This window comes from Hemibagrus wyckioides, linkage group LG05 (genome assembly GCF_019097595.1).
Source record: "Hemibagrus wyckioides isolate EC202008001 linkage group LG05, SWU_Hwy_1.0, whole genome shotgun sequence".
NCBI lineage: Eukaryota > Metazoa > Chordata > Actinopteri > Siluriformes > Bagridae > Hemibagrus > Hemibagrus wyckioides.
In genome coordinates this window covers 16,754,581-16,767,551 of record NC_080714.1, presented here as the reverse complement: position 1 = coordinate 16,767,551, position 12,971 = coordinate 16,754,581, and the positions used below count along the sequence as shown (strand labels likewise).

The 12,971-nt window shown below is 37.9% G+C and overlaps 1 protein-coding gene across 1 annotated transcript in view; it reads left to right on the top strand.

Moving 5' to 3' along the window:
* The window catches only part of nol4la (nucleolar protein 4-like a), a 42,320-nt gene that overhangs the window by 17,248 nt on the left and 12,101 nt on the right, over positions 1-12,971 (top strand). Inside the window, exons 2-5 of the mRNA XM_058390512.1 lie at positions 324-476; positions 4,162-4,273; positions 5,409-5,518; positions 11,844-12,000. Of these exons, the coding sequence (XP_058246495.1) occupies positions 324-476; positions 4,162-4,273; positions 5,409-5,518; positions 11,844-12,000 (532 nt within the window). The remainder of the gene's footprint in view (positions 1-323; positions 477-4,161; positions 4,274-5,408; positions 5,519-11,843; positions 12,001-12,971) is intronic.

Here is a 12,971-nt window from a genome sequence, read left to right as displayed (position 1 = left end):
TGAAATATAAACATGATAACATTTAAACAGAAAAGTATCTCAAACCTGTTCGGATGATTCTGGTTGTATCTGCTAAACAACTTTGCAATTTTCTGGTATATGATTAATGTACAATATTTACATAGTAAGAGTTCTCCTGCGATCTAACACTAAAAATAAAACCTTCTATTGAAATTACCTGTGGATTGTACAAGGCAATAAGTTGTCTGCCAGACATATCTTATATATATGTGTCTATGTAAGGTCTTAGCAGCATCAGTATTCATCCTTCATGAAGAAGTTAATGGCCTCATTTGTCATCTGTCTTCATCTTTGACCTGCAGTGCTCTGATGGCGGACAGTCGCAGGACAGTTCTCTGAAGCGCGTCGCAGTCGTGGAGGATTTCTTCGACATCATCTATGCCATGCATGTGGAGATGGGCGCAGATCCAGGAAGAGCACCCAAACATGCTGGCCAGAAAAAGACCTACAAAGCGGTAAAGCAGAGCTCCACAGTTAGACTAACACTCTAACTCACACAGGAAACACAAAGCCAGAGACTGAAATTATAACCCTGCGCTAAATAATGCTTTGATGCCATTTATTTTGCCATATGGTTTAAAAAAAAAAAAAGTACAAAGTTATTAAGGGAATATTTTATTAAAATCTAATAGAAAAGAAGAATATTAGTAATTTATAGTAAGTGACAGCACATCAGTGCATCAGCTTTTTATACATGGTGTTTATAGCTGAAAATGAAGGCAAATTTTGGTTTGTGTTTGATGATTTAGACACCCAGTTATAGTTTTAGTATGATTTACAAATGAGAAAAAAAATACATAATACTGCTTAAATAATTCTCTCAATTTCATGATTAGAGAGAGCTGTGCAATTGTGTTAAATATGTCCCTTAACCAGTTCTCACATCATTTAATCTTGGATAATATGGCTATGCGTGTATGATATAATTAGTTTAAATCTATTAAATGACATTACTTCATTTGCATAGCTCGTGCTGATTGGCTTAGGTTTCAGTGAGTCTAATATTATCTTTTCAGTATCCCTTTCCACCTAGTGCAACCTGCCCTCTCTCTCTCTCTCTCTCTTTCTCTCTCTCTCTCTTTCTCTCTCCCTCACACACAGCCTATGAGATACACAAACAGGACATTAATGAAGTGAGAGAAACTGAGGATCATAGTTTGTGGATAAAAATGTAAATGTATTTACAGACTCGTGACAAATTAAAGGAAAAATCAATACACAGTCTGTAATGTGTTGAGGCACCATGGGATGGGAACTGCTTAAGTGCTAGAGATTTTACATTTCTCTGGAATTGTACCACAGGTATTAACACCATTTTTCCAAAAGATATTCCCTCAATTAATGCTTTGCTGATGATGGTAGAGAGTGCTGGCCAGATTTTTTATTATACCAATTGTATTTATTTTTATGTATTTTTTTTACTCATCAAACCATTTATTGAGAATTTAGGCTGTGTAAGTGGGGGTGGGGTCTTCTTGAGAGAGACCATTCAGTTCATGATAGAAGGTTTTCATCATAAAATAAGTGGTCAGTCAGGAAGATAGTATTGATTCGCTATGGCACTTCCCTCTAAGGGAACCAGAAAACCCAACAGCATATCAGAACCCTTTAATGAAGGGTCAAGCACTCAGGACTCTATTGTTCTCTTGGTGTACACCACATATGGACTCACCCTCCTCTTGAAACACAGGTGAAGGATGACTCATCTGACCACATCTCTGTAGAGCAATTGTGCCCCTTGTTTTTGCACTACTTAGATTTTATGTGCATTCATCTTAGTAATTAAGGGGTATGCACCTTAACTCTACTCTAATATGCCTCTTTATCTAGTTGCATACAGACTGGCGTTGCTGAAAATCCGATCACGCACTGCAGTGACATTCTCAGACACCTGATAAATAGTTGCTCTTCTGTTTTGTTCCTTACGTATCATACAAATCAGCAAGCAAAACAGAGTGTGTGCCTTTAACCTCAGTTAGGTGTGAACCTGGGTTTAACCTCAACCAACTACTGGTATACCATCTAACGAACTAAATGCTAAATTAGGATATCACTACAGTCACCGCTGCTACTGAAACAACCCAGCTGTACATTGCTTGTAACTGAAGCTCCTGAAATGCTGTAAACCTCTCTTAATGTCACATATTTTGAGATAGATCTTTCATTGTTTAGAAAATTTCCAGCTAGCCTGCATAACTGTAAACTATACACATACACGTATATATATATATATATATATATATATATATATATATAAAACAAATTGTGCACAAAAGTATGTGTGAAATATGTGAACAGAAGTGCAGCAATGTGTGACAAATGCAGCACAATACAATAAACAAAGCTGATCTCCCTGAATAATACTCAGCAAAAAGTACACAGGACAGAAATATAATGAGGATGAACTAATCTCCATAACCGTGGAAAACTGACCAAAACTGTGCATATTATTTTATATTGTAAACCATATGTAGCACATTATAAGTGCAGGAGCATAAAGAGCAAATAAACACAACATCTGGAGTACAGTTGGGAAAATGACACTATGAATTGAGGATTAGTTTTTCATTGCTACTCCAGTCATATGGAGAAACGCCAAAAAATATACCCGTGAAAATGTTCAGTAATCTCTGCGCTATAATCTCACAGCGTGTGAAAGCAGGTGTCAGGTTTCCGCCCCCATCAAGCTCTTTGCTAATCACCTAATTAAAACTATTAGCCACCTGATAGGCCTGTTTTTGACATTTGGCACACCAAGTCCCACAGAGCCCCGCTCAACTGTCCATCACTAACAATATCTGCTCTCTTATTGCCCTTAACGTCTGTTGATTGGCTGTGACTTTTAAAATGAGGTGTGACTGGGTGAGATGCTCTGTGATTGGTGTGATTTGCCGTGGTTGGACAGGCTTTGATTGGCTATAATCAGCCGTGACTGATGCTGATAGGTTGTTTACCACAACTCCACCTCTGGTCAGAGAAAAAAGACTAGCCATTTTGGAAAGACTTGCTTTCATGTAATTATGTTTGTAACTTTTAATGCTTTAGAGATACTATACCTGTCTCAATTTACAGTCATTTAAATATGCAATCTTGGTTGAAATTAGATATGATATGGTTTAATATAAAGATTGAGATTTTCATCTGATAGATTTTCAGCCTGATAGGATGTGAGAAAATTTATGGAAATATGGGGTCAGTGCAGACGGACAGAAACCTTCTGAACACTTCCGCTTCAAGACTTGTCCCTTTGACCCACTGTCTTGTCTGTGAACTCTGCCCTCTTGTGGTGATATTATTATTTAGTTGTGATAATTTGTCATGTTTTAGACGGGCTGTGTAAACCAAGCAGCTATCAGTGGACAGGATCCGATATAATACTCTCTTTGTGGAAGAACTGGATTTGTGCAGAATATGTGATATGCTTGTTCTGTGTGTGAGGGATCATATCAATATGTGTTAGAACAATTGGAGAAATGACAAATTATTTTATCACATGTCTCAAAACAAAGGTGAGGAATGTACTGAGAGAGAGACAGAGAGAGAGAGAGAGAGAGAGAGAGATAGAAAGAGAGTGTGTGCTGGGGACTTGGGGCTCATCTCTTTTCCACATCCTCTACCCTGGAGAGAACTGCTGTCAGGTCTTATAGCACGGCCATCCCTGTGAGTTCAACACAGCGACACTGGGAAGGGAGGGCTGTCTTGGGCTGTAGCATTCTGAGAAGTGCATGTGTTTGTTCCCTGGGTGGCCTTTTCCCTCTGCGCAGCCTGAGGCAGGATCAGGGGAACCAGGCGTCCCTGATGAGCCTCCTGCTCCTGCTCTCTTTCTCTCCCCCTCTCTAGCTCTGTGTGTGCATGAAGGTCGCACACAAACAGCTGCAGCAGAAGAGGAACAGAAAGGGGATGTGTTAAAAAGGTCAAGCATAGGATAGCACAGGATAATCGGTTCTGTTGTGACATGGGATGCAAATGTTCAGACAATCAAATAAATCAAATAAAATCAAATATTAAAATCAAATATTACCGCCGTCTTTGCCCTTCAGCTTATATCAACAGCAATCCCCACAAAGATGCCTATAATCCCTTCCATCCTCTCATCCCATCTCCTTAACCCCCATTTCTCTCTCCTTCTGTGGTTGCCAGATTGCAGAGACATACGCTTTCCTTCCCCGCGAGGCTGTGACCCGCTTCCTGATGAGCTGTGGGGAATGCCAGAAGAGGATGCACATCAACCCCAGCACTGCAGAGTTCAAAGGTCAGATTCTTCATTTTCACTGCTGAGCAAAATAGTCTGATTTTGATTATTAAACAAGAAGATAAAAAATTCAGTCAGACAGATTTAATGATTTTAAATAATGTAACAGGTCTATCCCATACAAGACATCGCAAACAATAATACATTTCAGGTGCAGATACGGATACCAGATACGGATTTGTAATGACTAATTAGATGTATTTATAATTTAAAAATATACTAAACTAAACTTCTCAGAAATTGACTAAACTTCTAATGAACTAAATCATATTAAGTAAAATATGAATATGTCTTACCTGTTACAGTAGTCATTGATATTTTTGTGAAGGCTTGACCTGTCCACGTGATTACATGATGTATACAGTTTAAATATTAATATATTGTTATATTACCACACTGTACATAGTATATTTTAGTCCCTTTACCACAGAGGAATGATGGCTGTCTGCTGTTAGTCATTAGTAAGTGACTAATCCACTTTCTGTGAGAAGGGTTTATTTCTACATGCACTAATTCTGCAGTTAAAGTAGATGTTCAGAGTTGTCTCCTTAACAACAAATATTAGATGAGGATGTTTTAAATGAAATAGTGTCTGCTCCCTAACATTCTTTCTGCATTTCGCAGACGTTAGACAGGTTTGTGTTATGTCTGTTTGACAGTGTAAACAGACCTTCTAGAGTCAACAGACCTGTGTGAAACAAAGACAACTCAGTGGTTATTGTGTTTGAACAAAGACCCAAGATATTTTCAGGATTTTCCGTACTGCTGGTTCTCAACATCGCCCTCCAGTGGACAGACTGGAAACTGTTTAGAAAGCAGTTACTCAAGGGCTGCTCAACTAGTCCACCTGTGGATATTTGCTAAAGGATGTATTGTATACAATTTATAGGAATAGAAACAGTAATGTGTATATAATGTTATTTTCGGCCACCTTTCTTCTCTCAAAGAAATTTCTATACAGATTTAATATCTAGTTTTGATGTACTTGTGACAATAATGGCCTCTTTATTGATGGTCTCCTGCTTTGCACTCAGCTAACCTGTATGGGAATGAGTGCAAGAGAGTTTTTTTTTTTTTAATTATTATTATACGATGTGCTTATGCTAAGAAACTAAAGCTGATTTCACCCTGACAGAAAATGACCGACCCACCTCACTGGTCCCAGACCTCATTGACTACAACATGCCTCTGACTGCCACCTATTTGAAGCAGATGAAACTGCAGTGCATGAATACCAACGAACAGGTAAGAGCACAGCGGTGGTGCAATAGACTTTCATGAGAGAGAAACACGTTTCATTGCGGTTAGAAACAAAAATCGATTCTTAATATTTTAAACTTTTTGGAACACTGGTGCTATATGGCAGAAACGCAATAGGCTCCTTGTGCTTTCATTACATTGTGCAAAGTATACAGTATGTATAAACTGATAACAATACTGTACTTCACTGGATCATAAAATGTGTTACGTGCAATCTAGTTATGAATTAACATTTTGGTGTTCTGCTCAATCTGTGTAGTATATAGAATAGCAATGTTATCTTTAAACAAAAACATTCTTACATATAATGTTTGCACACATGCATGCACACACACACACACACTTTCCAGTCTAACTATTTTTATTACTTTTGCATGGCCAGATATCAAATAGCATTCCAATGATTTGAACAGATAAGATATTTGCTGATGTCAGTTCACTACCTTTGTATAGCCTATGAGACTTACCTGAGGCACAATTATTACTAGTAGCAACCTTACTTCATTTAAAATGCATCGTTATAATCATACACGGCATAATTATTTACATAAATGATTATACATCTTCTTACAATTAATATGTCTTACAGAGGTAGGCTACAAAATGAAGGTTAAAAACATACAGTTCAGTACGTTGTACCACAGGAGCGCTGCTTCTGGGCCGTAATTTGCAGGACGTGGTTGTCAAGGTAAACCTCTATAGCTTTGGTTGCCTCAGCAACAGTATATACCCGGGTGCCTGGAATAGCAGATCATGGGTTACTAATATACCTCTCTGTATAGTTTATACATGGATTAAACAAAAAAGCAGCGTTGCACAGTTTGTGACATGCAGTTACTGCAGAGCTCGGCCTAGACGCACACTTCATAGACGGTTATAAAAATATAACTTTGCATTTGGTCAAAATGCTTTGTTATCACATAAATTTCATCATGTCTAGTAAACGTGTCATCTGGCTGCTTAGAATAGTTCAAATTCTATTACATTATTTTAACACCAGAGAGCAGTGTTCACCTATTGTGAATAGATCACATATACCATAAAAAAGGGTGTATTTTTAATCAGCAAAAGATTTCAACAAGTTCTGCTTATGTCCCATAATTAATATGACATGTATTTGTTCAATGTGAACAAATATACTCCATAAAACAACTGATCGTAACAATTACAATATATATCTTAAAAACTCTTGGCTGACATAATTCTACTGCCTTCTCTGTGTAAACTTTTATCAGTCTAATGCATCCAGACTTCCATTCCTGATACCTACATAACCATGTAGCTGCAGAATAATTCATAGCAATTCTTAAATACTTATGTAATAAGCTGGAATATTACCTGAATTTGCCTCAGTGTGTAATTCAAACAAACAAACAAAAAAGGTCCTAGATATGCAGAACACAAAAGACTGGAGTGATAGCGCAGGAAGGTAGGAAGGCTCACAGATGTCAATCATGGTAGCTCAGGCTGCCCTGTCACTGTGACTAGGCGTGGCTTAACAATGAGCGTTGACTCCGCCCACTTGATGTAAGTCCGCGCGAGCGTGAGTCTCTCAGGCAGGATGGCTCAGCACACACCGGCTCTGTGAGAGAAAACACACGAAGACACACGGGGTAAAAAAAACCTTCTCACTGCCTCCGTGAGGGGAATTCAAGCGAAATATATTGGAGCTATTAAAGAAAGGTAGGAGATAAACGGATTTATACACTTCATTAATTATGAAGCACTACATTGGTTAGCCCGTTGCCTGTAGCGAAGCACATGCTAACCTTTCTGACAGCTCGAAGTTACGCTGATGTGTGCCTTTGACCTTAGAGAGCTTTGCAGTACTCATACATTTACCCGTGGACACACTAGATGTTTCCGAGAGTTAATAATAGTGTGTAATTTGGATAAATGTTTGTCTTATCCTCTTAAAAACTTGCTGCATTGGACCACTGTTTACATTGTATATCACATGGACCATTTCCAGCCGGAACTGTTAACGAGCCTGTCTTCAGTGAGGACATGATATCATCCTTTTATTGTGTCATTTATATATATATATATATATATATATATATATATATATATATATATATATTAAAATCTGTACAGTATTGTGTATTCTCTGCTGCAGTGGTTGCTGAAATGTTCCTTTAAAAGCCTCAAGTTTCACCCTCCTTCAGCTGGACTTGGAGTAGAAATGATCAATGTGCATTCAGATCAGTTTAATGTAATGTTATTGTGTCTTTTTTTTTGACAGAGAGACAATCAGAGAGGATATTATATTATTCCTGCCTTCCCATCACTGCAGATATCCGTATGGCTGCACTGCTGTTAAAACCTGAGCATGTGTAACACAGTTTCCATCAGGAGAGCAGCTTCTGCACTACTCTGGGATATTGATACATGCTATTTGCATTAAATCAATAGACTTGTGAGTGCATGTACACGAGAAAAGGAAAAAAAAAACATATTTTTTATACTATATTAGGAATGCACCAACCCCCCGCCCCCGCCCCAACCTTTTTATTTTTCTACCCTACATCTAGCTACACCAGTACCTATCAAAAACTCAATCAGAACTCAATACCGAGCCAATATCACTAGACTATTACCAGAACAGAGCTGACTTTATGCAAGCTTCTGTTGCCAAGTTATGCGAATCCGCTGAGGTGTGATGGCATCGTTTCTTAAAGACTATCAGCATCCTGTGTTCACAGGCCAGATCTGTGATTTTTTTTTAGTTCATTTTATATGTTTTTACAATATGTTTTTAAACAAACAAACAAACAAGCAAGCAAACTAGAAAAAAATCCAATCTAGCTTTTCTGTTCTGAAGACTTGTTTATTAATGATCCAGCTGTAAAATGTTATTACCCTTAAGAGAGGTAGATGGATAGATAATTTATTAATTCCAGAGTGAAATTTATGTAGTATAATATATGAGTGTTGACAGCTTGTTGAGATATTCTGCAGCAGTGTCCCATGAAAAGCATTTTCATAGAACGAAGTATAGGATATGCAGTAAACAGTTATTATTATTATTATTATTATTATTATTATTATTATCCATTTACATGCATTTTTCAGTAGTGTAATACACATTTTATTAAGCTGTGTACTCATTGTGAATTAGTTCTTGTAGAAGGATATTAACCTAGGGAAAAGTAGACTTAAGTATTAGGACCAAGTCAGTAGCAGTGGCTTAAAATCTTTTGTTTTAATCCTCCTGCCAGCATGCTGGAATGACTGGACTATCTTTTCTGCTCTCCCTCTCTCACACCCTTGATCCTTGTATGTGTCTCACATCATCCCCCATCCCGTGAGGCCAGAAGCATCTGGACAGCAGCCCTCAGTGCTAAATCCTCTCTCAACTCATTAGAACATTTACCAGAAGCTCCCTTCTTCCCCTGGAAGTCTGTTTGTGTCTTAATATCTTCTCGTTCAGCATCTTCATGGCTGTTTCGGTTTCTTTCTTCTCTCCTAACATTGTACTTCAGTTCAACTTAATTCAGTTTCATTGACATGGCCATTACTCAGGATTCAGTACTGTCATTGGAGAAATCTGCATCTATTTGTATAGCTGCGGTCATGCATCTCATGCATGATTGTTTGAAGTATTTTGTATGACATTGATTATGTTTGATTTCATCCATTTCATGCCTCTTTATAGCTGTAACCTTATTTACATTTTATACACCTCAGTCTATGCCTTAGATCAGATATAAAGCATGTCAGGCCTCTAGACTTCCCATGGAGCACTATGTGTCACTATGATGTAGATGTAATTACAGCCTCATTATGTTGTGTTTGAGTGTGCAAACGTGTAAGAGGACACAGGAAAGTAGCAGTGAATATGCTTATGTCTGAAGCACTTCTGTGTAACATTGCTCAGCACAGCTCTGTCTCAAAGCTGTAACATCACAACCTGAGTTAACAGTATGCGACATTGCTCAACCAATCAATTCATAAATTATGAAATCAAATACAGAGCCAGTTTGTAGCTTATATGTCAGATTGCACTTTTCGAAAAGATACGTATTACTGTATTGGCTTCAGAATTGAGAAGAGAGTTAATGCACCACTTCCTTGAATTCTATAACTGTGAGTTTGAATGTAATAAATTCAGTGCTTTCTGACCTAAAGAATGGGTGTGGATAACAGCAGGTAACACATATTGAGGCAAGATTTAAATGTGCAAATTGTTTGATGTCTCACTTTCTTTGTGCCATGTATCACCTAGCCATTGACAAATCATTTCCCATGTAGATGTGCCTGAAATCATTGAGTTGTCAGTCATGTTTGAGAAACCACAATGTGGCAACTTTTAGTTGAGCTAAGAGTTTTCAGGACGCATCTCCAAGCAGTGGGGAGCCAGGCCAGTCAGCTTTTTTTCTTAAGTGCTTTGTCGCATTACATTAGAAGCTTTTGTGAGGTATCTCACTAGGGCAGTTTGGAGGGGGTGTGTGTTTTAATCATAGGCACAAAGGCCAATAAGAATGCATCCATCCGTCTCGCTGTATTTTTACTCCCCCACATACCTCCATATTTAATGCACACCCATACGACCTTCTCTTTCTACAGCTCCACTTCACATCTGCCTGTTACTATGGGAATTGATAAGCAGTGAGCCAGAGGGGCATATATAGTAAAGTGTGGGTATGAGACTTATACATTCATATTGAATATGAAATTGGTATCCCCATTATCTATCATCTCTTGGCCGTGTTTGAGAGGGTGGAGTATCGACTGGAGGAGTCTCGGGTGGGGGTGGGGGGTGTTAGTTGGGGCAGGGGGGTTTGCTGTGGTTAGGGTGGTTGGGGGTATGCGTAGAGAGACTGCCAGTGGTCTTTTGGGCGAGGGTATTGTTGGGGGGTTGGGCTGTTGTATTAAATGTTCACTGCACACAGGAAAGCTGATATGTTGGTATATAATCAAATCAAATCAAATGACTACTACATGCACATTATATACCAACATATAACATATAACATGAGTAAGAGAGGGACTTAGGAAATGTAGAAATTTGTGTGTGTGTGCGTGCGTGTGTGTGTTAGGGATGCGGGATTGTTATGGAGGATGGCACATTCATGTGATAGAAAGTTGGGGGCTGGTGAATGCTAGCAGCGGTGGTTGGAAGGCCATTGATTGTAGCTGGTATACTTAATAAAGAACATATCAGATAGATATAGCTTAGAGGTTAATGTGTTTTCATTGGAGAAGTTTTCCTCATATTCACACGGAATAAGTTGATTTGAAGGTTTATGAACCATACTGGTAAAAGAAGGTTTTGGGCTAAGAGTGAAGTACAAATGCTAATATTAGCATTGCCAGATGGCAGAGCTTGTGTGAAACTCCGGAAGTATCTCTGAACCAAAATAAGCTTTTTTGTCCCTTTTAATATCACAGCCACCCATCATAGAGAGAGAGAGTTGTCTTCACATGTCTACATCACATTCTGTGCACACACAGGCACACTTTTTTGTCTTATTGTCATTTTGAAGTCCTTTCATTGATATAATTATCAGTGCAGTGAAAATTGTTTTTGTAAAAAAAAAAAGAGAGAGAGAAAAAACACTGTTTTTGTGAGTTCTAGCCATATGTCCTCACTGTCAGATAATCTGTCCTTAGGAGAACATTTGGCCCCATCAATATATAAAAATGTACCCTCACATACACCTTGTATAATAAAGTCATGGCAAGCCTTGTAAGTTATGTTTTGTTTTTGTTCCAAGCCTACAACCCTACAACCCCCCTCTCTTCCTGCCTTGGCACTCATCCCTATCTCGTCACCATGTCATGATAACATGAGAATCTTTGGGGAAAGTTAAAAATAGCACTTCTCAGAGTCACTCATTATTTAACAAGGAGCCATTCTTCTCACTTTTCATTCCCAGTGTGGTGGGAGTGGAAGCACATCTTCATGAAGATATTCAGTAATAAATTTGGAAGACTAGCATGGCAATTTGTATGGATTGGTTGTGACTTGAAAAAAAAAATTTTTTTAATTTTTTTTTATTATTTATAGTCCTAATTGTCTTATTTAGAAAAGTGTCCCAATGTTGTATACCTCTGCTGTATATCTCTGCAGTTGCTATAAAGGCATCACTGAATAACAAATTATTAAAGGCAAACTTTATAACCAATATCATGTAGCTTTAAGGCTTTTGCACATGAGGTTTTCATTTGGGGATGTTTTTAAGCAGCCTGTTTTCTTCCATTGTCTTTTTCCTTGTACACCTTTTCCTCTCCCTCTCTTTCTCCTTTCACCTGTCCGCCTACTCTATCCTCTCTGTGCTTTTCTCCATCTGTTCCACCCTGTTAGGATGAGAGTTCGGTGAGTAGTGAAGACCTGGATATGGCTGAGCCAGCATGGGGCTCTACTGAGCGCGCTCCAGCAGCAGCAGCGCCCAGCGGCACTCCTGAGCCACGACCAGAGAGGAAGGCCACACCCCCACAACCTAGCATCAAAGAGGAGGAAGGTTAGACAATGCTGTCTATCAAAATTCATCTAATTTTCTCTTTCTATTCAGTAGGGACAGCTAGGTTTCATTGCCAACTCTGGTCTCTCCGAATACAACACAGCACGTATACTTCAATTTAAAAACAGCAAAGTAACTCGTTAGATTATACACAGGATAATGAATAAAGCAGATCTGTAATAAATCATTTTCTTTCTGAAACACCAAGAGTTTTGAGTATATAAACGTTTAAAAGGGAGAGATGTAATGCAATACATACTACCAATTACATTAGCTACGTCTTATTTAGTAAAATCTAATAGGAAATCTGACTCCATCGATATAGGTTAAAAAAAAGGCTAAATTAAAATGCTATAAATTTGTATGGCATATATATCCAAGTACTATTTCCTTAAACAGTTTTTAAATGTTGTAAAATGTTTAAGTTTTAACAGTGTTAATATTTGCCATATTTTAATAGATAATGCCACCTGTGTTTCATGCATTCTTATTGTTACCATGTTCAATAATATAACATTTTAGATTTATATTAATATGGTATGATATAATCTTGACTAAGTAATATAATTGGTTAAAATTGCATTAGGCTCAGACTTTTGGACCTTATCGTATGAATTGAGATTGTTAAAAGTCAGGTAAGTGCCTTGTGAAGATCATTTTTGATGGCTAGTCCATTACAGCCTATTTTCAGTACTTTGCTCTTACACTTGTCAATTATATACTGAATGGGTACCTTTTAAAATGGATGCCAGAGTTATCTTGAACCATTAAGAGAAGTTTGAAGGCTTTCAGAAGCTTCTTGCCATACCACTTAGGCTAGTTTGGACTTGCTGAAAGTTTTTGATGCAGTCTGCTTCATGCTAACTGATTATTTCAACAAAGTATGAAATGTATGTTTTGGGATAAACATGATATTGTTTAGAAGCATGACAGTCATAATTACACATTCATTTATTTATTAAACATTAAGC